The sequence below is a fragment of the Cotesia typhae genome, unplaced genomic scaffold (assembly GCF_013202065.1).
Source record: "Cotesia typhae breed Kobodo isofemale line unplaced genomic scaffold, CoteBio_Ctyphae scaffold_91, whole genome shotgun sequence".
NCBI lineage: Eukaryota > Metazoa > Arthropoda > Insecta > Hymenoptera > Braconidae > Cotesia > Cotesia typhae.
In genome coordinates this window covers 515,695-540,901 of record NW_027423781.1, presented here as the reverse complement: position 1 = coordinate 540,901, position 25,207 = coordinate 515,695, and the positions used below count along the sequence as shown (strand labels likewise).

Here is a 25,207-nt window from a genome sequence, read left to right as displayed (position 1 = left end):
TGGAGGGGGTTTAGAAGAGAATCAACCATCTGCAGCCATCGTACATTACACGTAAAGTACAACATAAAGGAATATAAAAAAGCTAAAATGAGAAAACAATAACAATGGAGGCTTGCAATACAGTAGAGCGTGAACTTGACAAAGTTTTGCTTAAATTCACTGACATCAACGACCAAGCTGGAGCTGTTCTCAGGGATTTAATCAGTGAAATAGAAACTTTTAAACGGGAATTGGATCAAGGTATATTCATTTATATTTTTTATATTTATTTATTTTAGTAAACAAAGATCTCTGTCATTTTGTTATTTTTTTTATTTTCTATTTTTAGTTCTTAATTTTTCAATGATGACTCTTAATATTTAATTACAACTTTTAATTTTTAATAATTTTTTTTTTTTTTTTTTTTTGGCAGCTCCCCAGACCAAGAACTAACCCCAAAGCAAATTGAAATTCTGAAACAGTCAGTGAGCAAAGTTCGTGACACAGTGCATCGACTGGCGACAGACCACCGCGAGTCCCACAGCACTGTCTCAAAAGTCGGGAAAGCTATTGACAGAAATTTTATCGCAGATTTTGCCAGTACCAGCCGTGAAGATGTCTTCAATGGCACGGAGAAAACACAGCTGCTTAACCAGGTCATCTGTCAGCATTTTTATCGCCAGGGAATGCTTGATATTGCTGAGGAATTAGCTGCGGTAAGTTTTTTATTATAACAATTAAAAAAATTTTTTTATACAAATAATTACAAAAAAAAAAAAAAATTATTAATTATTTTTTAGAAATAGTTTTATTGTTTATTTTTAATTTAAAATAAAAATAATTCCAGGAGACGGGAATAAAGACTGATGACAGTAAAAAGGAGCCATTCAATGAACTTAACAAAATCTTGGACTGTCTGAAGCAGCGAAATTTGGAACCAGCGTTGGAGTGGACTAAAAACCACCGCGATGCCTTACTGGCCCAAAATTCCTCCCTGGAGTTCAAGCTCCACCGTCTCCAGTTTATCAGACTTGTCCAGCAAGGTCCAAGCAGCCAAGCAGAAGCGGTGATGTACGCTCGGAAAAATCTGACCCAGTTTGTGACTCGCCATGAAAAGGAGGTCCAGTCTCTGATGGGGACACTTCTGTACCTTCCAAATGGGATCCAGTCTTCGCCTTACAGCCATCTGCTGGATCCGAATCTTTGGCTGGATATTCACGATGTATTCACCAAGGAAGCATGCACTTTGTTAGGGCTTAGTGTTGATAGTCCTCTGTCTGTTTGGTAAGATTTTTTTTTTATTCAGTAAATTTGTTCATTAATTTATTTTTTTTTTTTTTTATAGTGTAAATGCGGGATGCACAGCATTGCCGGCACTGCTAAATATCAAGCAAGTTATGCAACAAAGACAAGTTACCAATATATGGAATGGAAAAGATGAACTTCCTGTAAGTTTATTATTATTATTTTTTTTAGACATAAAAATTTATTCCAATAAAATAATGAAAATAAAATTTTTTCAGATCGAAATAGACTTGGGAAAGCAAAGCCGCTATCACTCAGTATTCGCATGTCCAATCCTGAGACAGCAGAGTACAGAAAACAACCCACCAATGAAGTTGGTCTGCGGTCACGTAATATCTCGTGACGCATTAAATAAATTAACAAATTCAAACAAGTAAGTCGTTCATTATAGAGCAAGTACCAAGTGCATTGATATCGAAATCACTTTTTTAAAATAGAAACCAATTTGTTTCCAGGCTCAAGTGCCCCTACTGTCCGGTCGAGCAGAATCCGGAGGATGCAAGGCTCATTTATTTTTAGTTCCTTTTTGTTTTTGTGATACTATTTTTTTTTTATATATATATATATATATATATATATATATATATATATATATATATATATATATATATATATATAACTTTATCTTTCAATCAGTCAATTAATTTTATTAATTAATTAATTGACTGATTGGTCAATGCGTTATTCAGTTAATAAAATTTCAAATAGTTTAAATCCGGAAACATATTTATTCGAAGATTAAATACTATTAAATTATCAATTATTTCTTTTGTATTGTAATTAATTCCTGTAATGAGTCAGTAATTAAAATTATAAAAGAGAATTTTATAACTTATGTGTTAAAAAATGATTTTATAGAAAATATCTATGTAATGATATTAAAAAATAAATATATAATTAATAACTAATTATTTTTTCAATTATTTTATAGACATATTTATTTTGACAATTAAATATCAATTACAATTAGTAAAACAAACAATTAAACCCAAGTAATAAATTTTTCATTAATATTTACAAGTTAATTAAAGTGAAACACGCGAAGAGATAATTAATTATCTTTAAAAGTTCGACTTTTGGTTAGTGGTCCTCTCAACGTGTTACGGAGACACGACAGTCACAATAATAGAATTCAAACTACCCTTGCGCAGCTCCAAAAATCTTTTACTACCCCAAAACTTTTTTCCCCGTATGTTCGCTTCTGTCCTTTTCTTCATACTTCGAGTACAGAGTAGAGTGTAATATCAAATCAAGCTCTTCACGAGTCTCTCGCGAGCCACAGTGCTGGACACTTCGCGATTAGGTTTCTTTTTTTTTTTTTTTTTTTTTATCAAGTATTTTCACGTGTAGTCAATAAAAAAATTTTTTTTTGTGGTAAAGAACAAATGTTAATTTTTTTTTAATACTTTTTAATAAAATAGAAATTTTTTTACTGAAAAAGATTCAACTTTTATTATTTAAAAAAGTGTTAAATTTTTTTTTCTTTCAGGAAAAACTGCCAAAATGTACGGAATGCTTTTAGAAAGTGTTCAACATTTTGTCCAAGTAAGATAATTTTAATTAAAAAAAAAAAAAAAATATATAATACAGAAAAAAATTAAAAATAAATTTTTGCTCCATTTCTGTCTAAAAATTTTCGGGTTATTGAATATTTTAAAAAGCATATTTTATTTAAATTTAAAACTCGATAAAAATTCTTCTAATACCCTGAATAACTTTAATTTTTCGTTTTAACCATTTACCATTTATCATTTATTTTACTGGTGTTGATATGTTTTCCTAGTGGTTCATCGGGGCAATTAATAGGGCCGATGTCAATCATTTATAGATGAGGAAAAGCGACAAAAAATAAATAGATCGTAGAGTTTTCTATGGGAAAAAAACTTCCGGGTGATAGGCTAGAAACTCATAATTGATATCTTTTGAAGCTTGACAAATATTAGCTGACGTTTCCGCTGAAAATGTAAAAATGCTACCGTTCAAGTCAACAGAGTCTTGAGGAAAATCTATTATAACTTTATTATTGGCAAAATTGTTCTGTAAAAAAAATTGCTGATTTGAATTTTAAAGAAATATTCTTAATTTAATAATTGACGGAAAAACTGCATTGATTTTGAGTGTCAATGCAGCAAAAAATAATTTTTCTTCAAAAAAACTTTCAATAAAAATTTCGTCGACTTTCCACCCAACAAATAACGAATTTATCCATAAAAAATTTGTATTTTTTCAATCGAATTCACAAAAAAATTTATTTTAAATTTACAACTAAAATAAATTCTGTCTGAAGCATATTTTTTTATTTTTAAATAAACAGTAATATCGATGCAAATCACTGAAAGGGAAAAATAGAGTCAAGATAAAAAATGTTTATTGACATTTTTTCCTCAATTCGCTTTTTTTTTTTTTTTTCTTCCCCATTCTCCATAAAAACACCACTAAGTATATTATATTTTTATTTATTAAGTTTTAAATCTTAAATTTATTTTTGACTCTTTCTGTATAAATATGCCGAATAAAAGGACCGTAAGCCCCTTTTAATTGAAATGATTAATCTCTTAAAAGTTTAGGCTTGGAAAAAAAAAAATCAATCTTAAATGAATGATGTTGAGAAAAAAATATAAATTAACATTTAATTATTATTCTCCTCGTGGAAAATTATAATTAATTATTGAGCCATTGTAAGCTAATTTTTAAACAAGTAAATTTTATTTTTAGATATTGTTTTTTTATTCTTTTAGTTGGAATATGGTGAGTCTGTTTGGCTGGAAATATTGCAACAAGTCGGAGCGAAAAATACAGTTTTTAATACTCGGCAAATTTATTCGGACACTTTGATGCTTGAATTGGCCTCTGCGTTGGCAGACAAAATTGGAGTTTCTGCCAATAAGACTGTTGAATTTTTTGGAAGGTGTTTTGTTAGATTTTTTAGCAATTTGGGGTAAGTTAAACAATTATTAAAATGGAAAAAATTTTTTTTTGGGTGAAAAAAATTATTAAAATTTATAAAATAAGTTTATAGAAAATAAAAATTAGTAAGTTTGTATTCAGGTTGCATTTTTTATGAATGAAAGAAAATAATTAAACCCCCGGGGATAGTTTTATTGACTAATCAATGAAACCTCTTATTAAATTAAATACTGAGGGCGGGTGATAGTTATAAATATTTAAGTTCAGTTATAAATTATAAATATGTGTCCCGTTGGGGCTACTTTTCTTTAATGTAAGTTATTTTATATTTATAAAAGATTTGTAAATAATAATTAGCTGAATAATTTATTTACAAATTTTTTAGACTAAGAACATTTTTTTTTTTTTTTTTTATTATTATTATTATTATTATTATTATTTAAAGTGTCTTTTGGATCGAAAAAATTTTTTTAATTATTTACAATAATTTTTAGACCAAAAAATTTTTTTTGACCATTTAAATGTCTTTTAGATATGGATGTATGATAAAAGCAACAGGCCGTTACTTTTGTGATTTCCTGCAAAGCGTGGACAACATCCACATCCAAATGCGATTTACATATCCAAAAATGAAGAGCCCTTCCATGTACATCACACATATCGATCCCCACGGAGTGGTGTTGGTCTACCGAAGTAATCGGCAAGGCCTGACCCATTACTTGATCGGTAAGTAAAAAAAAAAAAAAAAAAATTCAATAATTAAATAAAAAAATGATAAAATTTTGGAATTTCCCAGGAATTTTATTCCAAATAGCAAAAGACCTCTACGAAACAACCCTGGACATCCGGGTCTTGGAAAACCTGAACAACATACCCGGGTCGAGGAACGTTATGGTGAAATTCCGTATCGATTTCGACAACCGCGAATACGTAAGTCGGTTTTAATTTATTTTATTAAATTAGTTTAAATTAATCAACTGATTGCGCTCAGACGGCCAAGACGAATCGCATGAAAGCCCCAATCGGCCGAGAACTTTCACCAGTCTCTTGCGGATTACTTCTCAGATTATTCCCTTTCGGAGTGGTGGTTAATCGCAAAATGCGGATCGAGGGGGCAGGTGAGAAGTTACTTCAAGTTTGGGGAGGAAACAATTCTATTTTGAACAGACATATTTCCGAGATCTTCAAACTGAGGAGGCCTAAAGGAATTTCATTCACTTGGCGCAATGTGAGTCTTTTTTTAATTAAATTAAATTAAATATTTAAAAAAAAAAAAAAAAAAAAAAAAAAATGGGGCCGGGAATCGAACCCAGGACGTAAAATTCAATAAAAAAAATAACTCTGGTAATTATTGACCGATTTTTGAGCCCAAAAGCTACTTTTGATCTGCATTTAGTCCTCTATCGACTAAGTAAAAATTCAAACAAATCTGCGTCAGGTCAAAAATCGGGTAAATTGGGCCAGTAAATTAATTAAAAATTTTTTAACCCATTTTTTTAATTTTCAGGTCATTTATCTGTACTCAGTAATGTTTGAACTGGAATTAATTCGCTCTAATGAAGCTTCGACTAATTCAGACCATGACGCCGGAAGCTTCAAATCCGGATTGGATCGCAAGGGAAGTCACGGCGCACGCAGTATTCTTTTAAAGGGACAAATGCGATACATCGAAGATATAAAGTCTATCATTTTTCTGTGTAGTCCTTTGTAAGTTTTATATTTAACATTTTCTTAAAATAAGACGTCAATAAAAATTTTTCCCGCAGAATTAATAGCCTGGATGAGTTACCGAGCATGGGGCTGTATCTGAACGACCTAAACCCTCACGGAATGAGCCGAGAGATGGTTCTGGCTGGTTGGCAACATTGTGACAGATTGGAAATGATGTTCGAAAGGGCTGAGCAAAGGTCAGAGGAATTGGAGACGAGTTACGCGTTGCTAGATCGCTGGAAAAATAAGAGCGACGAGCTGCTTTATTCTATGATACCTCAGACGGTCGCAGATCGGCTTAGAAGTGGCTCTAACCCTCTGAGTACATGTGAGGTAGATTAAAAAAATTTTTTTGTTCATTTTTATTTTAAAAAAAAAAAAAAAAAAAAAAAAAAAAAAAAAAAAACTGTGACCGGGATTCGAACCCGCGACTTAAACTCCAATAATAAAATTTGTAACTACAATAACTCCGGTAATTATTGACCGATTTTTGCGTTCAAAAGCGAGTTTGTATCTTAATTTACTACTCTATTGATTGAGTAACCAACACAATAAATCTGGCGTAGGTCAAATTAGGGAAAAATGGGCCGGAATAATAAAAAATTAAATTTAACAGAAACTTTTGGATTTTTTTGATTGCAGTCTTTTGAATCGATATCAGTATTATTTTGCGAGCTTTGTGACTTTGATTACTCAACAATCGAGGGTGTGATGGACATAGTGTCTTCTATGAACGCCGTTTTTTCCTGTTTCGACTCTCTGATGGACAAATTCAACGTCTACAAGGTAGAATTTTTTTTACAATAAAATAATTACGGAATTTTTAAACATTTTGACGACATAGGTAGAGACAGTGGGACGTATTTACATGGCGGCAAGTGGAGCTCCAGACAGGACGAAACATCACGCGAGGAATATCGCAGACGTATCATTGCAACTAATCAAACGCGTACGCTCTCTCCAATTACCCTCAGGAATTGACATACAAATACGGATAGGTGAATATGTTATTTATTTAATTTTGATTCTGTAATAAAGAAGCTTGATTTTGATTGGAGTATCAAAATATATCAATTTGCAGAAATAAAATAAATTGACCTTTTATAAAAGTTATATTAGATAAAAATTGTTTGGAACGTGGGGTAAATTTCTCTTTAATCTAATAATATGCTTGCTATTTTAAGGAATTCATTCAGGACCCGCAGTCGCAGGAGTCGTAGGGATTAAAGTCCCGAGATACTGTTTTTTCGGCGACACCGTGAACACTGCATCAAGGATGCAGTCTACAGGATTGGTAAGTTCAAAATCTGCGTTAAAAAATTTTTATTTTATAAAAAAATAATTAAAAATTTAACTAATTAATTCATCAGCCTGGAAAAGTACATATTTCACCGGAAACTAAAGCATTACTGCCCTCAGACTGCTACCGGGTTGAGTCCCGAGGGGTATTGTGGGTCAAGGTAAGCTATCGATCTCGTGATTGTATTTTTTTGTCATAAAAATGTATTTGTAAGGGATGCATAAATGTTTCACTCTTGTATTTTTTTTAGGGAAAAGGAAACATGGAGACTTATTGGCTGTCCGGGATTGACGAATCGCCCAATAAGGAAAATTCACCCCAAACTATCATAACAAATCTTTAAATTGCTAATAGAGAAATAGCATGTTTTATAATTTTATTAAAATAAATATTAAGTTAGCGATTAAAAATTAATGCAAGTTCTCTATTTTTTGTGCCTTAATTGATATGAATTTTTTATTTAAATTATAAATTATAAATTAAGTAGAAAATTTGATTTAGATTATGTAGCCTAGCTGTGAATAAATAAATAAATAATAGCGCCGTGAATTATTTTTGATTGATGATCATATAATTGATGTAATAGTTAAGTCAGCAGAAACAAGATCCCCTTGTGTTTCTCTCAATCCACGTTATGTATCGATTAACTCGTGAGTAAACTCCTGGGTACCCTGGAACAGCGCACCCTTCACCCCAGGACACAATTCCTGACAAAATATAAATTTACTTTTGATAAATATCTTTACTAATAAAGTTTATTGCTTTTGGTAGAAAATTTAATGGAGGAAAAGTTTGAAATATTGCTATAATATTACCTGTTGTATTAATTTTGATGTTTACAATTTTACAAGATATATTTAAGGTACACGGTAAGAAAAAGATTAAAATGGATATTATCCTAAATTAGATAGTAACTAGTATAATCCAGATTATAATTAGTATAAATCCAGATATCATTCAGTATAATCTGGATTATACTAGTTACTATATAATTTTTTTTTTTTTATTTTTTTTTTTTTTTTTTCCACCACAGATATCACTGAGTATAATCTGGGATGATAACTTTCTAAGAATTAAATTTATCAAAAAATTTTTTTTAATTCTTACCTACAACTTGGTAAGTTTGGTCTTTCAAAACATGAAGCGGCCCGCCACTGTCTCCCTTAAAAAAAAAAAATAATAAATTCAAAAGTCCCCCTAGACCTTGAAATAATTAAAAATAAACAATACTTGACAAGAATCCTTTCCTCCGTCAAGAAAGCCCGCACACAACATGTTGTCGGTGATTCTTTTGGGCGGATATTTGGTCCCGCGACACTCGTTGTTACTCATAATGGGCACAACGACTTCCTGTAACTTAGTAGCCAACACTCCGGATTCCTCGATGGCGCCCCAGCCAGTTACACTGGCGTTCTGTCCGGCAAAAGTGCTCCCGCGCTCTGGTAAGCAGACCGGCTTTATAGGGCCCTCAAATTGTACCTTGCCGATTATTTTTATCAGCGCAATGTCATTGTTGTAATTTAGTAACGAGTACCCGCTGTGTTTGATCACACTCTCGACTCTGTATGCTTTTGATTTACAAGTTTTGTTTCCTCGTTCGAAATCACCCACGTGGACCAAAATTTTGAAAGTATCAAACCTAGTTTTCCAAATTTTATTAACATTGTTTAATTTATTTAATTTTGATTATTGGTTTTTTTTTTATTCAAAATTTTAGCCAATTTTTTTTATCTATCTGTAATTAATTTTTTATCACCTGTCGACGCAATGAGCGGCTGTTAATAGGAATCGATCACTGATTATGCAAGCTGCACAGTAAAATTTTCCGCCGTAAGTCAGATAAGCCATCCATGGAAATTGATACATTTCTGCATCGTGACCTCCTACTATTCTATTAGGGATACTTGATGTTCCGCATGCTAAAAAAACATTAAAGATAAATTTTGGTTTCCACAAAAGCCCAATCTTTGGTCCAAAAATCTAATTTTCCTTTATTACATTCATTCATTAATTTAAAAGTATAGAATAAATAATTTAATGTACTAACTGCATTTTGGACACTCTTTAGGGATACTTGCAATGGTGGTTGTACTCCTGACAATATTTTGAATATTTTGAATCCACTCGACAAATGTTCTTTGGGTTGTTCCCAATTTTTTTTCCAAGTCTTCAATATTCTAAAAATTTATTTAAATTATTTTATTATTAGTCGTTTTAATTAATATTAATAATAGGCACATCCCTAATTAATAATAAAAATAAAAAAAAATAATAATAATAATATAGAGTATGTAAAAGATAAGAATGATAGAAAGTTAACCTTGGAAGTGACGAGTCCTAGATCAACAAGGTCACTAGGTGATTTTTTAAATCCCCGAGCACTATCTCCATTTTTATTGCTATCCTTGTTGGCATTATCGTTATAATTATTTACATTATACTTATCTTGATTATTAGCATTAGGATGAGCATTAGCATTATTATGACTCACTCGTTGGTTATTCCAATTCTTATTTGAATAACCAGATAATTTTGGGTAATTCACATTTGAATAAACCACAGATACACACACTAATAAATTGATCACAGTTACAGCATACTTATTCATTTCTTCGATCCCGTGTGAGTTAGATTTACTAAAAAAATTTATTTTAACATTAAATAATTAAATAATTGGATCGACTTATCGATACGATGGACACTTTCACACAGAAGTTACTCAGCTGTGCTACATCTTTATTTATATACCGAATAGTGGACTGACGGGTTATCAAGTGAAATTTATAATTCATAATATCATCTTTTCCAGGTTTTTATTGTTGCCGGAAGCTTTTTTTTTTTTTTTTTTTTTTTGTTCATTAAAAAAAAAAAAAAAAAAAAAAAAAAAAATTGGCCAATTAAATCAAAATTATAAACATTGATTTTTATTGTGAAGAAATTAAATTTGAGTCCCGATTTTTTTTTTTACAGACCTTGAGGCTGCTATTTCGCGATAACTTCTGAAAGAATGGAATTAATCGGACGAGTAGTTTCCGAGTTATAGTCATTGCAAAATTACGGCACAACCCAAAGCGCGGCGGCGGGAAAATTTTAATCCCGACTTTCAGGGTAAAAATTCAAAATATCTCAGCTTACATGCTACGTATTAAAAATGTGATTGATATTTAGTGGAAAGGAAATTTAGTGATCTACATAAAAGGTCTCTTGTAATTTTTTTCTAAATTGAATCTTTAAAAAGTTATTCAAGGTTAAAGTCGGACAGATTATTATTTTAATTAAAAATTCGGAAAAAAAAAAAAAAAAAAAAAAAAAAAAAATTGATAATTTTGGATTAATTATCTATTTTCAAGGTGATCACTGTTTGGCACTGTGACAATTGACAATGGGTCAAGGTGTCTAGGTCACATTACCCTCATGCGGGTGTTGCTGGTTTTATTTTATTTATTATTTATCATTATTTAAATTATTGTCGTTAGTGTTATGCATTCAATTGGAATGTCTTTTGTTATCAATTATCAATTATCTTAACGTCACATTAGATTCATTTTGCAATTTCTTCAAGCAAATGATTCCTCACAATATTAAATTAAAAAAAAAAAGTTTTTCAATTTTAACTTTGTATAACTTTTAAAAAATTGAATTTATTAAAAAATCAAAAAATCATAAACCTTTTTTGTAGAGCGTTAAATTTCCTATAAAAAATGTTGGCAAATTTTGAAATAAATTCAATATTTATTGGTTTATTTAAAATTTTTAGCGACATTTAAAGTTGTAAAATTTTATTGCATTAAAAAAAAAATAAAAAAAATAAATATTATTATTTAAATTATGAAATAATTCTATTTCATAATTTAGGTAAAAAAAAAAAAAAAAAAAAAAAAAAAAAATGAGGCTAGAATTGGAATGAGCGTTAGGATACATAAAAGTAAATCCTTGTACTAAAATGCGAACAATAAAAATAATACCGCGACATTAAAAGCAAATAAAAGAATAATTAACGGATAAATCATAAGTGAAAGAAAAAATGTCAAAGTGTCCCAGCGTGAAGCCAAGAAGAAATATGAAAAACAATAATTCGATGGAACTTTCGTTTTCAATTACGAAATATTTGACATTGATCGGTGGCCCGGTTGGATGTGCATCAAATGCCGTGGGCTCAAAAAGGAAAAGTTTCGGGTAAATATTAATACATAAGTATTACCGATTTGTGTTAATAGAAATAATGCGTGACATTGTGTTAAGCCGGTTGAGAGGCAAAGAAGAAAAAGCAAAATAAAAAGAGACAATTGCGACATTACAGCGTTAGTGTATAGTACCTGGGAATGATTTAAAGGCCTGGATGTACATCTGCCAATGCAGACACACCGGCCAAGGTGATTCTTCCCCAGTTGACTCCCACCAGACCCACTATTTACTGTTTATTAGTTATAATTTACTATAAAACGGCGTTTAACAAACTTTTACCGGGTACTTAACCACCGACAATCCGACAATCCGACAATTCGTCTACAGACCAATTTTAACACCTATTGTCATCCTAAGGCCCGGCTATCCTTTTTTTCGGTTCATTTTTACTCCTCGTTAAGTCATCATGCGAGTTTTTGTGTTTTGTGCCGTTTTATTCGTCTGTTTTTTCACTTTTTTTAACGTTAATTCGTTACCGAGGGTAAGTTTTAATAATTAATGTGTTTAAAATTGATATTGATATTGACTAAAGAAGTCTTTTACAGCCATTTTTACGGTGATTTTAAAATTTTAAATTATCAAAGTGAAGATATGGAATTTTTTTGATAACTCAAAAAAAAAAAAAAAAAAAAACAAATTGACAATTTTAAATCTTTATAAAAAAAAAAAAAAATCAAAGAATTTTTTAATTAAAAATTAACAATTCAATTGATTTTATATTCAGAATAAAAATAGCTGGGCCGATAAGCCGTTCGACTTTTACAACTCGTCGGCGAGGAGCAACAATGACTTGACTATCGACGATGGATTTATTGTCAACACTAATCCACCTAAAATAGCCTACCCGAAGATGCCTAACATGTGCAGTAATTGTAGTAAGTTTACTTTAATTAATTAAAATAAAATTTTTTACTTTGTAATTTATTTTTCTTAAAATTTTAAATTATTAATTACAGTTTGTGGCGTTGGAAGAAAAACGCGGATTGTCGGTGGTACAATAGCAACAATTGGAGAATTCCCGTGGATGATTGCTATGAGCAAACACGGACAATTCCACTGTGGTGGGAGTTTGTTGACTAAACGGCATGTTTTAACTGCCGCTCATTGCTTAGAAGGGTAATTTATAAATTTAAAATTAATTAAAATTAAACCACGCGCGGTTTTAAATTAAATTAATTTCCAGATTCGATAAGAGGCATTTTGAAATTTTTATCGGTAAGCAAGATTTCGATAAATCAAGCTCGGCTGTGATACATCGACGCATTAAATCTTGGACAGTACACGAAGATTTTAATACTTATAACTTGGACAATGATATCGCTGTCATAGAATTAGATCGTTCTATTCCAGTAGGAGGAGCGATACGCACTGCGTGTTTGCCAGAAAATCGTAAGAATTTTTATTCAAAATTTCAATAGTTTTTAGTTTTATAAACTAATAATTGAAAATTATTTTCTTTAGGTGCCATTGACTACACAGGATCTTTAGCGACCGCCATAGGATGGGGCCGCACGACAGAGGGTGGGGATGTAAGCTCAACATTGAGGAAAGTAGAGCTTCCCGTGTTATCTGACGAGGAGTGTGATGAAGCTGGTTACCAAAAATCTCGACGAACTACTAATATGTTTTGCGCCGGTTACTTAGAAGGAAAACGCGACGCCTGTTCTGTAAATTTTCCATTTCTTCTTTTTAAAAACAATTTTATCAATAAATAAATTTTTTTTTTTTTTTTTTTTTTTTTAGGGAGACAGCGGCGGGCCTTTATTGGTTGAAGGGCCGTACGGGCACTTAGAAGTCATCGGTATGATTAATTTATTTATTTACTTAAATAAAGTTTTTATTAAAAAAAATTTTTATAATTTTTTTTTTATCCAGGAATAACTTCTTTTGGTCGAGGATGCGCAAGACCAAGATACCCCGGAGTATATACAAAATTAACAAATTACTTAGGATGGTTACGTGATAATCTAAACGGAGAATGTATTTGCCCGCCTGCCAAATAATTATTCGAAATTTTTCAACTGAATAATTATAAAAAATTCTAGTCGTTTTATATTTTAAGAGTGTAATTAATATTAAGTAAGATACTTTATTGTGATGATTAATTTAAAATAAATAATAGTACCTATAATTACAAGCTTATTAAATTAATGATGATAGTTTATGACCTTGAAAGTAAATGTGAGATATTTACCCCGTAGTTTGGAAATATGTTTGTATAAGAATGTGATTGTTTTTGTGGGGACCAGAATGGTAATTTGAATTTTTTATTACATCAAAATATATATATTGTATATTATTATATATTATATATAATGATAACCGGGTCATGCGACTAAAACGTTTTGCTTTCGACGAATGAATCTGGGTTAGTGAAACCATCGACCGTTACTTACTAATATACTAAATTGTTATTTAGCATTGGGATTAAAAAAAATTTTTTTTTTTTTTTTTTGTTAAAAAACAATATATGGTATTTTTTTTTTTTTTTTTTTTGTTTTATAGAAATAAATTTATATTTATTTTATAAAGTTTTAATCAGTATCAATCAATATCAAGGTCGTGATGAATATCAATATCATTATCATAATAATTGTCATGATGAATGATAAATATCACCATGATATTTATTATTAAAATATCATAAATATGATTATATTAATATTTTATAAAAATAAAAAAAAATAAAAAAAAATAAAAAATGAGAGTAAAACGATAAACATATAATAACTAAATTGAGTATACGGTTATAAATGTTGGAGAAAGAACTTTCTTTATAACACCAAGAATCACGATCCTCAACGTTAAAGACACTCGAGTACTCTTCGCTTACTCGATCAGTCTTCACTTACTCGTCAGCCTTTTATATTATACATTTAACATTTATATTATACCCAACCAGAGAAAGCTTCTGTTTGACAGCTCTGTTATTATCTCTTTTAAATTTTTCTTATCAATATAAACCAATTAACAAAATAATTATAAAAGTTCGTTCATAAATTTCAAAAAAATAATAAAATGTTAGTTCATTCAAATACTGTGTGAGTTAATGTGCTACACACGATAAATCATGTCACGATTAAAGAATTATAAGTGCTCGATTATTGTCATTCGGTGAAAGTTTTTATAAAAAACGAAAGCTCATTTATTTTTCAATTTTTTTTTCGAGTGCCAAGTGATTGAATAATGGTGATAGATAATAATAACAAACGTATATTATTTAATATTGTTTTTTTTGTTTTACTTGTTGATAATTTATGCTCAAGTTCAAGGTTTTTCGGTCCAAATATCAATGTAAGATTTTTTTTCGTTAAATTATTATTTTTATTATACATCCTAATTATTTATCATTTATATTTTCGTAATCTGCAGAAAATTTCATAAAAAATGATTACCCACAAGACATTTTCTTCATATGTGATTATTTTAAATATGAGAAACCATAGGCGTGTGGGTAGTCATTTTAAAGCTTTTTTTCCGCTTTTTAAAGCTGTTTAAAAAAAAATTTTATTTATATTATTACGAATTTGATAAATATTTAATAATACTATTATTATGTATTACATCTACTAAATGTCAAGTTTAATGACTAGTGTAATATTTTAAATGGAGTGAGTCGATAATATTGATTGCACTTTCTCTTTTTATATTGTATGTAATAGCTCATATTAATTTTCATCAACAAGAAATTTAACTATAAAATTTTAATTTTTTTTTTTAAATACTAAAAAATATTTAAAATAAATTTCAGAACCGAACTGGCAAATTTCTCTTTGATGAAATTTTCGGCGTGGATGTTACCGCTGGTGACAATTATGAAAGCAATGAGGGACAAACTAAAAATTGTAGTTGTGGTAAAAATTATTTTTTATAAATTTCTCTTGTAAATAAATAATTATTTAACAATGAAGAAATTATAATTGACGATTAATTATTGAATGTTGTCTATTCAGAGTGCGGCGTGTCGAATCAAGAAATCCGGATAGTTGGTGGGAAGCCGACAGTGCCTCATCGTTACCCATGGGTCGCGAGACTCGTTTACGAAGGACGTTTTCACTGCGGTGCGAGTTTGCTGACTAATGAATATGTATTGACTGCTGCTCATTGTCTTCGGAGGTTAATTATTTAACTAATTAATTAATTTGATAAATCAATTCATTGAAAAGTGGGGTAAGGTGTTGATAATGGGAATACAAGTCGAAAAACCGAAGTTTTGGAGTAGTTTTGAGAAAATTACCGATTTTGTTTTGCATTGACACTCAAAATTAATGTAATTACAAAATTTTGACATTGCAAGAGTCTAAACTGGAGTTATTTAAACAAAAGCTGTTTTATAAGTAAAAAATACAATTTTTTGGAAATTTTGGACTGCATTGACGCCCAAAATCAATGCAGCGATTTTACTCATGAACTAATCAATAAACTAAAGATTTTCTTTCTCTATTCAGGTTAAAAAGATCAAAACTACGTGTAATACTCGGTGATCACGACCAACATTCAACAACTGACGCCCCAGCTATCATGCGAGCCGTCGCTGCCATAATCCGACACCGTAACTTCGACATAAACTCCTACAACCACGACGTCGCGTTGCTCAAACTACGAAAGCCTGTCATTTTTTCAAAAACAATCCGCCCGATTTGTTTACCCACTCCAGGTGAGTACTTTTCTCAATTTAAAATTTTCCAGTAACTATTATCCTCATTATGTCTATCGCTTTCATCAAGGGTCCGATCCAGCCGGCAAAGAAGGCACTGTGGTCGGATGGGGACGAACGATGGAGGGCGGAATGCTACCGGGAATTGTTCACGAAGTAAAAGTTCCTATTTTGACTCTCGATCAATGCCGGAAAATGAAATACAAAGCTAATCGAATTACTGGTAATATGATTTGCGCTGGCAAAGGGAGCCAAGATTCTTGTCAGGGCGATTCTGGTGGCCCTTTACTCGTTCAAGAGAGTGACAAAGTTGAAATTGCTGGTAAATTTGACATTTTCATCCCTAAAACGACCTCGGGTTTTAATTAATGATGAATGATGAGTTTAATTTTGAAATATGGGGTAGAAAAATTTTCATTTCGAATTTTTTGAATATTTTTGGTGAGAAATGAGAAATGATGCTGATGAAGCTTAAATCAATAATATCACGTAAAACCCCTTCCCAAAAAAAAAAAAAAAAAAAAAAAAAAAAAAAAAAATTGCCAGACTCTACCTCTATAATTTCCTGGAGAAAAAAATTATTTTCTAAATTATTCCTTTCAACTTATTAAGTTAGTCTTAAAATTTTGAATAATTTTTTCTTTTTCCCTCTCCAGGAATAGTGTCGTGGGGAGTAGGCTGTGGAAGACCAGGATATCCTGGAGTTTATACACGAGTAGCAAAATACCTGAACTGGATAAACACAAACATGGAGGATTCCTGTCTCTGCAATAAATAAACGCCAAAAATAATCGTATAAAAAATTATTTAAAATAGTTTGTATGTATATATATATCAATGTACAGAAATAAATTTCTAATATATTTCTATAAAAAATTTTTTTTCCGCTTTGAACAATGAATCCCAAACAAAAAGACAAATGATAGATGATTCAATATAGATAACGGTCGTAATGCGGATGGAATATTAAATCACCTAACGGCAATTTAAATGTCAAGAAACTTTAAATATATTTCTCTATTTTCCTCAATTTGCAATCTTAAAAGAATTTTCTTTTTTTTTTTTTTTTTTTTTTTTTTTTTTTTTTCCAGTTGGAAAAATTTTTTAATTTAGTTTAAATTAAAAAAAATTAAAACCGGTTGAGAAAATTAAAAATTTGTCTTTTATTTTATTATTTAAATTACGAAACAACTTTTTAGATTTTTTGTTAACTTAATGTACGGACTTATAGATATTTATAAAAAAATATAAAAATAAAAATAAAAGGTGCATCCGACGCGAAATAGTCTTGCGGTCAGTGACAGCCAGGGTTTGTCCGTGAACGTGAACTCAAACTGGTCATAAAGTCTTAAGATCCAGTCGCGTTTAAGACGTTCGCCAATACGTATCTTGTATATTTTATTTTAATTATAATTTTATTTTTTAAGATGAATTTTTGAGAAAAATAATTTTTTGGAAATTATTTTAATTATCAAGATTTTTGGAAATTAAAAAAAAATTGCAATGAAAAAAATTATTATTTTGCTATCGCTTTTTGCGCTGGTGAATTGTTATCAGGTAAAAAATTTTTTTTTAATAATTATTAAGTTAATTTTTAATTAAAAAAAATTATTTTAGAAAAAAAATATTGTCGGGGATGTTGTTAGAAATTTTTTTGGAATTTTTGGTAACAAACCGCCGAACGCTACTGCATCGCCTGGGCCTTGTTATTGCAGTAAGTGAAATTTAATTAATTTTTTTTTTCTTTTTCGGAAACTTTTTTAATTTTTTACATATTGATGTTGATATAAAAAAATATTTTAGGCTGCGGAGTAAAAAATGAAGAAAGCCGCATAGTTGGCGGAGAAACGACTCAAATAAATGAGCTACCATGGATGGTAAGACTGTCATATTTGAATAAATTTTACTGTGGCGGAACTCTAATCAATGATCGATATGTATTGACTGCCGCTCATTGCGTCAAAGGGTATGTTTTGATAATTACCGAATTTAAAATTAATATATTTAAGCTAAAAACAACTCAGTCTTATTTTTAGATTCATGTGGTTTATGATAAAAGTAACATTCGGAGAACACGACCGTTGTGACGAGAAAAATAAACCAGAGACGAGATTTGTCGTCAGAGCAATTACCGGAGACTTTAGTTTTTTGAATTTTGACAATGATATTGCTCTGCTTAAGCTCAATGATCGGGTACCACTGACCAATACTATCAGACCAATTTGTCTTCCAACAATTAAAGGTAAATTAAATTATCTGAATTAATTTATTCCTCAAAAAGTTAATTGTATTATGCGAAAAAATTACGCAAAATAACCTCGATAATTATTATCAGTTACGTAAAAATACGGGTACTTAATGACCTCATTAAAAAATTATTTTTATCGTAATTAGAAGAAAGAATTTATTATTATACGGGTGCTCTTCACTCTTGGTTTATCTTCCTCAGAAAATGACTACGTGGGGACAAAAGCTATCGCGGCTGGCTGGGGAACTTTGCATGAAGACGGAAAGCCGTCATGCCTGCTTCAGGAAGTCGAGGTCCCCATTATGAGCTTGAAAGACTGCAGAAATACCAGCTACAGTCCTAGAATGATTTCCGACAATATGATGTGTGCTGGATATCCTGACGGTAAAAAAGACTCCTGTCAGGGAGACAGCGGGGGTCCTTTAATTGCCGAAAGACCGGACAAAAAATACGAAGTTATCGGGGTAGTTTCTTGGGGGAACGGGTGTGCTCGTCCAGGGTATCCTGGAGTTTACACCAGGCTCACACGGTATCTAGACTGGGTGCTGTATAATTCAAGGGATGGATGTTTCTGCGAAACTTGAGTTATTAATTAATTGCTCATTAATTATCTATCTTATTATTAAATAAATTTTTATTTTAATGATTAACAGAGAAATTGCATATTTTAAATTATATTATTCTCAAAAAATGTTGTTAAAGTTATTAAAAGAAAAATCTAAGTTATTTATTTGCCCGGGAATTTTTAAATTGACAAAATTTAAATTTTTCTTAAATTCAAATTTTCGCGGGGCAGTGGACGTAGTACCGTATCCCCTTTGCAACGTCATTTTACAGATAGTTTTGAAACTATACCAATAATTAATCTTCTAAAATAATTAAATAAACGGCTATTTTATTAAATAGCTTCTATTTGTCGGTCAATTAAGTTAATAAATGTAAAAAAAAAAAAAATAATTTTTCTATTTATATATTAATTAAAAATTAATGCAAGTTCTTTATTAATAATTATAATAATTAAATAGCTGAAAATTTTGTATGAATTTTGTATGAACAATAAAAACAGTGAAAAAAAAAAAAATTTTTTTTTCGTTTAAATTATAAGTTACAAAAGTTTGCGGTCACTGACCGTAAGATCTTGTTGTAAAAAATTGAAAACTCGGTAGTATAAAAGTGGTGGGAAGAAATGAAGATGAGGGTACCGCTATTGCTGACAATATAGTCCTACAACAGGATTACATTTCAGTTGAGTGTTTGCTTCTAAGCTTGATCATTATTTATTATTTATTGAAATAATAAATAAATAAATTTTATAAAAATGAATTTGCAAGAATTTGTTAAGTTTATTATTTGCTTGTTATTTCTTCATTTAAATGGATTTATGGTAATTATTTTAAAAATTTTTAATTTAAAAATTAAAAATTATCAATTTAAAATTAATTTTTTATTAGATAAATGGAAAAAGAGTTGAACGCGGAGTTTTAGATTGGATTTCTTCCCGATTTCGACCATGTGGTGGTTGTTGTGAGTTGTTATTTTTTTTTTTTTATTAAAAAAAATATATATAGAAATAATGAAAATAATAAATTTTCAGTATGTGGAAGATCTAATCGTAACTCAGCAAGATTTCTAGGGGGAGAAACAACATACTCTCATGAATTCCCCTGGCTGGTTAATGTCCACGTTAAATCCGAGAATCAAGTCAGCGGGGCGTTGATTAATGACCGGTATATAATAACAGCAGCCAGTCAATTAGAAGGGTATATATTACACTGATAAAAATAAATTTCACTAATAATTATGATTTATTTTTAATAATGTAACTCCTAAAAAAAAAAAAATAATAATAAAAAATTGTAGGGCTACTGCTCCGGAAATAAAAGTATCTTTAGGAGCGTATGACCGCTGTCATATTGATGTATCGTCAGTAAACACAAGTATTGATTCTATAATAATGTACCCGGAGTTTGTAAAAGAAACTTATGCTCACGATTTGGCGCTAATTCGCTTGAGCAGACCGATTAAATTTGAGAAAAGAATTTCTCCTGTTTGTCTTCCCAATCCTAGTGAGTATAATTGACTCTAAAAATCACTGAAAAATAATTTTTGATCTTAATTATAAAAAAATCGTAGATTCAACGTATCTGGGGCAAGTTGGCACACTACTAGGATGGACAGAAACGCAATCTGAGGAAAAATCAGCATGTCTTCCTCGAAAAATCGGGCTTCCAATACTGAGCGCAAAAGAGTGCATTAAGTCCGGAGTTGAGTCTAAAAATTACCACGATGATTCTGGATGCATGGGTGTTTTGGGTACCAAGTCTATTATTTGCAATGTAAGTTCCTTCGATTTGGAAAACTTAAAAAAATTGAATTAAATTATAAATAATTAATATTTATCCTTATTTTTAGAACGACGTCGGAACTTCTGTTAACTATCGCTCCTACGCTGGAGTTTACGATTTAATCGGTAAATTTTTTTCACGATATTTACTAAATATTCTAGTGACTGCTAAAATTAATGTCATAAAAATTTATTTAATAATTTATCAGGGCTACTATCAAATAACAACAATTGCGAGAAAGACTCAAAAAAGACCGCTGTTTTTACAAGATTAGGCCCGCATTTACACTGGATCCTACAAAATACCAAGGACGCCTGTTATTGTTCTAAATAATTACTAATTAATTTTAAAAATATCAATAATTAAAAAAAGATATCAATTTTTGTGAAAAAATTAATTAAAAAAATTTATGATTAATTTTATTTAAATATTCTATCATCAAGAATACTACAACTGCGCTAATGGTAAACTCAACTATATTTCTTCTTTATCCACTTTCGGTCAATAAATCAAATGCATTAACAATAATGTATAATCCTCAACCGGAGAAATTTATTGTAGAGAATTCTATGACCTATTATAGTTTATAATTTTATAATCGAGTTCTAGTATTGAAATAAAAGATGCAAGATGCAAAGTAAAACACTAAAACTAACAACATATCTTCTCCTGGGTTTAGTTTCGATAATCGGTGACAAATTAGTGTCTTACAATAACAATAATCATTTTTTAAAAGCAGTTATTGACAATACGACTCACGGGATTGTTGCGGGGCTATCTTGGACGCTGATAGTTATTCTGCAGAACGAGCCGATCGCTAAAAACCTCCCAAGTATTTTGTTTTGTACCTTTTTGTCTTCTTTGATTGACATCGACCATTTTGTCGAGGCCAAAAGTTTTAATATCAAAGTAAGTCAATTAATATTTAATTAAAATAAAAATTTAACCTTCTAATTTTTATTTTTTCTTTTAGGACGCAACAAATTTGGAGCGTCGGCCATTTTTTCACTGTACGACTCTTCCGATAATTATTTGGGCGGTTTTATTGGTAGTTTCTAAAGTAACCCCCGAGGATTTGTTTTATAACCTCAATTACTGTGCCTGGATTTTGTTGACCAGTTTCCTGAGCCACCACATTCGGGACGCCACCAGAAGGGGGCTCTGGGTTCCGCCTTTTGGGTCTACCGGGAGGATTCCGTACTATTTTTACGTACTTTTGGCAATGTTGTTCCCTTACTTTGTTTATTTGTCGATGGAAAAACACCAAAAGATTGTTCCTAGTATTCATATTGTTTAGAAATATTTTTCATAAATATTATTTGCTCCAATTTTGATTTTTTTTTATTTCTTCACACCTTTTATTAATTATATATAGACCAGAACACTATACCAAAGCTAAATTAAAAAAATTAAGTCTATAAATTGATAACTTTAAAAGTTATTAACTATTTTTAACCCAAAAAATTTCAAACTCTCGGAAATCCTTAATCGCATTCGTCGATTAAAAAAAACCTAAAAAGAATTACTGAGGCATGAATCACCAGCGCATTTACTAAAGCCCGAGATAAAAAAAAAAAAAAAAAAAAAAAAAAAAGATAAACGAATCAATCAAGAAATAAATAACAACCTCGACTAATTACCGTTTTTAAAAACGTGCGAAGAGTCATCGCTTGCTGTATATAACACTTATCTATTAAGTCCGTAATGATAATGATAACAAATATATTTTTATCAAGTTAAATCACTATACCCAAGACTTTGAGTACTTTAGTGTATCAACAAACCTCAACGCCTTCGTGACGACCTAAATTATTTTTTTTTTTTTTTACAATAATGGTAAGTAATTTATTAAATTCCTGATTTCTTCGGTAATATTTAATTTTTCACTCAAAAAACAACTTAAATATATTAAAAATTTCCATTGACCGCCATTTTGATCAAAAAACACCACTTCGAAATTTGCAAGTCCGTTTTTTTTTTTTCCAATTTCTTTATTACAAAGATAGCAATTAATTTTTTTTTCTCATCTGTGTATTTGCAAAATAATGAATTTACTTAAATTTTCATAATTTTGCCCTTCAATCATTTTTAATTTAAAGTTTTTGTTTAATTTTTCCGTGAAATTTTGCGCAAAATGGCGGAGCGCTGAACTGCAAAGCGCGCGAAGTCTTTAACATATTTAAAAAAAATATAATTTGAATATTTAAATTGTAATTGTTACTTTTTTTTTCAGGAAAATTTAGAAAATATTCAACTGCAATTATATATTACATACGGAGTTGTTGCTGTCTGTATTTTAATAATTATTATTTTGATAATTGTGTTGTTTACTAAAATAAATAAATTATCACGAGACCGGTAAGATATATTTAATTTTTTATTATTAAAAATTAGTTTTCAAAGAATTGAAGATTAAAAAATTGTTTGAATGAATTTAAAATAAATTTTTCAGAATGAATTCAGAATTTCGAGAGTTTGATTCTAAAAAATTTTTGACTATTCCTAAAGTTTCACGTGTTAATTAATGGTGGAGTAAATTAATATAAATAATTGTAATTTAATTTTTTGTACTAAAAATATTAAATTTTTTATAGGGACGATTGGAATCGTGAACTGGATTCCGAATTCTGCTACTCTAATCCTGCGATTGTGCCTGGGGAGGAATTGTCCAGGCGCGGATATTCGATGTACCGCGCTTTTGAAAATTCACAGGCTAAAAATAATTTTAATAACAATTTTTCGAATTCGAGAGAATCTCAGTCCAGGTTTTAAGTTAATAAATAAATTTTTTAAGTATTGATTTGTAATTATTGATTTTTTATACCTTGTTAAATTAAAAAAATTTTAATAATTCTAAAATTAAAAAAAAAAAAAAAAAAAAATTTTAGAAATTTTAGTCAATTTTTTTTTAAATGTCATTCATTTTTTAAAAATGCGCGCGCTTTTAAGTTTAAGAAATAAGACCTTAATGTCGCTCATGAAAGTTGAGCTTTATCAAGATATCAATAGTGAACACAGAGTTTAATTTTTATCATGGTGTATGTTATACAAAAGCAACAATTTGAATAATAAATTATAAAATATTGATAATAAAATATTTTTTAGTTTGAGTGAAATTATTTTTGAAAAATAAGTTTTAATTTATAAAAAAGGTGAGTTTTTAAAAGCATATAAAAAAAAAAAAAATACTGTGATGTTTTTTAACAATGCTATTCTAACCTAAAATTATTATTTTGTTATTTTAAAATAATTTAATTATAAATTTAAAAAAAATTGCTAAATTTAAAATTTTCTACATGTCAATTTTTTTTTTTTTTTTTTTTTTTCCAATAAAAAATTTAAAAAATTTCTAGCCGGCTAATTTAATTAAAGAAAAAATAAATTAATTAATTGATTAAAATTAGCCGACAGCGAAAAATTTTTATTTTTCTTTTTATGAATTGAATTAACAATAAAAAAAAATTTTTATAAAATTGCACGCATAATTTTTCGAATTTTTTACATGTGCAATTTTTTCTTTTAATTTTTTAGTAATAATTTTAATAATAAAAAAGTTCAAATATCTGCTAATTTATTTTTCATAAATATTGAAACTGAATTTATTAACAAGCAATAATTTCCAGAAAAAAATGCCGAAATATTATTGCGACTACTGCGACACATATTTAACCCATGACTCTCCAAGTGTAAGGAAGACCCACTGCCAAGGGCGAAAGCACAAGGACAACGTAAAGTATTTTTACCAAAAATGGATGGAAGAGCAGGCGCAGCATTTGATTGACGCGACGACGGCGGCTTTCAAGGCCGGAAAAATTGCCTCGAATCCGTTCGCGGCGAACAAGGGTGCCGCAATTCCCCCGCCACCAAGCCTAGGGCCCAGACAAGGAGTAGCAGGGCCTCAAGGGCCAATGGGGATGATGCCTCCGCCGGGAATGCACCCCGGTGGCCCAATGGGACCTGGAGGCCCAATGATGATGGTTCCCCACGGTCCCATGCTGCCGATGATGGGAATGCGACCACCCATGATGAGCCCCAATGGCCCGATGATGATGGGCCCCATGGGACCCATGACTCAGCTCAGATCACCGATGAACGGGCCGCCTCCTCCCATCAACGCTCCGCCACCAATCAAGAAGTAACTTTAATTACATTAATTAACTTAATTGTATGAGTGTTTTGTAATTAATAATTTTTTTTTTTTTTTTTTTCAACAAGTTCGCAAATAAATTCATTTTCAATATTTAATTATTAAATAATTAATAATTAATTTTTTTTTAAAATAAATGTAAGAATAATTAATAATTTTTTAATTTAGAAAATTTTTCAGGATTTTTTTGTGATAAAAAATTTTTCAGGACTTGTAAAAAATTTTTTAAAAAATTATTTTCTATAAATTTTAGAATAAATAACATTCATAAATACCAGCAATCATAAATCATCCAAGCATCCAAAATTTACCTCCAGTATCTCCAGGTTCTCCATTCAAACTTCTAAATAAAATAAAAACAATGAAATTGTTATTCACATTATCAATCTTTATTAATAACAAATTAAAAAAAAAAAAAAAAAAA

The 25,207-nt window shown here is 29.9% G+C and overlaps 9 protein-coding genes across 12 annotated transcripts in view; 7 read left to right on the top strand and 2 right to left on the bottom strand.

Moving 5' to 3' along the window:
- Positions 1 to 14: 14 nt before the first annotated feature.
- Positions 15 to 1,897, top strand: Sou (required for meiotic nuclear division 5 protein souji). The gene is made up of 6 exons (XM_074258855.1): positions 15 to 240; positions 421 to 695; positions 827 to 1,263; positions 1,325 to 1,427; positions 1,503 to 1,657; positions 1,740 to 1,897. The coding sequence occupies exons 1-6, from the start codon at positions 105 to 107 to the stop codon at positions 1,801 to 1,803; spliced, it is 1,170 nt and encodes a 389-aa protein (XP_074114956.1). The 5' UTR covers positions 15 to 104; the 3' UTR covers positions 1,804 to 1,897.
- The window catches only part of LOC141537692 (uncharacterized), a 29,016-nt gene continuing 5,689 nt past the window's right edge, over positions 1,881 to 25,207 (bottom strand). The window contains exons 6-7 of one of the 4 annotated variants that reach the window (XR_012480956.1): positions 25,059 to 25,126; positions 1,881 to 4,909 (exon numbers count right to left, since the gene is read on the bottom strand). The gene's annotated coding sequence lies outside the window, so the exon portion shown is untranslated. Of the gene's footprint in view, positions 4,910 to 24,635; positions 24,776 to 25,058; positions 25,127 to 25,207 lie in introns of those variants that run through there. The other 3 variants (XM_074258824.1, XR_012480955.1, XM_074258825.1) reach the window with 3 other exon arrangements.
- Positions 2,563 to 7,750, top strand: LOC141537696 (soluble guanylate cyclase 89Da). Its single transcript, XM_074258829.1, has 13 exons — positions 2,563 to 2,658; positions 2,774 to 2,829; positions 4,023 to 4,222; positions 4,724 to 4,917; positions 4,988 to 5,121; positions 5,183 to 5,419; positions 5,699 to 5,898; positions 5,958 to 6,234; positions 6,544 to 6,687; positions 6,746 to 6,899; positions 7,086 to 7,195; positions 7,272 to 7,361; positions 7,452 to 7,750. The coding sequence occupies exons 2-13, from the start codon at positions 2,788 to 2,790 to the stop codon at positions 7,542 to 7,544; spliced, it is 1,875 nt and encodes a 624-aa protein (XP_074114930.1). The 5' UTR covers positions 2,563 to 2,658; positions 2,774 to 2,787; the 3' UTR covers positions 7,545 to 7,750.
- Positions 7,634 to 10,004, bottom strand: LOC141537699 (trypsin-1). Its single transcript, XM_074258831.1, has 6 exons — positions 9,522 to 10,004; positions 9,249 to 9,378; positions 8,958 to 9,120; positions 8,432 to 8,840; positions 8,309 to 8,363; positions 7,634 to 7,908 (listed from the first exon to the last, which is right to left on the bottom strand). The coding sequence occupies exons 1-6, from the start codon at positions 9,807 to 9,809 to the stop codon at positions 7,793 to 7,795; spliced, it is 1,161 nt and encodes a 386-aa protein (XP_074114932.1). The 5' UTR covers positions 9,810 to 10,004; the 3' UTR covers positions 7,634 to 7,792.
- Positions 11,003 to 18,875, top strand: LOC141537654 (transmembrane protease serine 9). Its single transcript, XM_074258776.1, has 19 exons — positions 11,003 to 11,867; positions 12,111 to 12,261; positions 12,343 to 12,502; positions 12,570 to 12,775; positions 12,848 to 13,053; positions 13,130 to 13,187; positions 13,262 to 13,380; positions 13,636 to 13,639; positions 14,583 to 14,680; positions 15,138 to 15,240; positions 15,340 to 15,502; positions 15,835 to 16,043; positions 16,114 to 16,365; positions 16,700 to 16,818; positions 17,544 to 17,600; positions 17,661 to 17,757; positions 17,847 to 18,009; positions 18,080 to 18,285; positions 18,493 to 18,875. Exons 1-19 carry the CDS (start codon positions 11,793 to 11,795, stop codon positions 18,873 to 18,875), a joined length of 2,829 nt encoding a protein of 942 aa, XP_074114877.1. The 5' UTR covers positions 11,003 to 11,792.
- LOC141537703 (phenoloxidase-activating factor 1) lies at positions 19,602 to 21,122 on the top strand. Its single transcript, XM_074258840.1, has 7 exons — positions 19,602 to 19,675; positions 19,743 to 19,815; positions 19,886 to 20,051; positions 20,152 to 20,357; positions 20,425 to 20,627; positions 20,704 to 20,761; positions 20,845 to 21,122. Exons 1-7 carry the CDS (start codon positions 19,610 to 19,612, stop codon positions 20,967 to 20,969), a joined length of 897 nt encoding a protein of 298 aa, XP_074114941.1. The 5' UTR covers positions 19,602 to 19,609; the 3' UTR covers positions 20,970 to 21,122.
- LOC141537709 (transmembrane protein 267) lies at positions 21,206 to 21,964 on the top strand. Its single transcript, XM_074258849.1, has 2 exons — positions 21,206 to 21,545; positions 21,610 to 21,964. Exons 1-2 carry the CDS (start codon positions 21,267 to 21,269, stop codon positions 21,931 to 21,933), a joined length of 603 nt encoding a protein of 200 aa, XP_074114950.1. The 5' UTR covers positions 21,206 to 21,266; the 3' UTR covers positions 21,934 to 21,964.
- LOC141537713 (uncharacterized) lies at positions 22,308 to 23,432 on the top strand. Its single transcript, XM_074258853.1, has 3 exons — positions 22,308 to 22,472; positions 22,870 to 22,994; positions 23,231 to 23,432. The coding sequence occupies exons 1-3, from the start codon at positions 22,470 to 22,472 to the stop codon at positions 23,406 to 23,408; spliced, it is 306 nt and encodes a 101-aa protein (XP_074114954.1). The 5' UTR covers positions 22,308 to 22,469; the 3' UTR covers positions 23,409 to 23,432.
- Snrnp-u1-c (small ribonucleoprotein particle U1 subunit C) lies at positions 23,632 to 24,841 on the top strand. The gene is made up of 2 exons (XM_074258852.1): positions 23,632 to 23,788; positions 24,260 to 24,841. Exon 2 carries the CDS (start codon positions 24,266 to 24,268, stop codon positions 24,773 to 24,775), a length of 510 nt encoding a protein of 169 aa, XP_074114953.1. The 5' UTR covers positions 23,632 to 23,788; positions 24,260 to 24,265; the 3' UTR covers positions 24,776 to 24,841.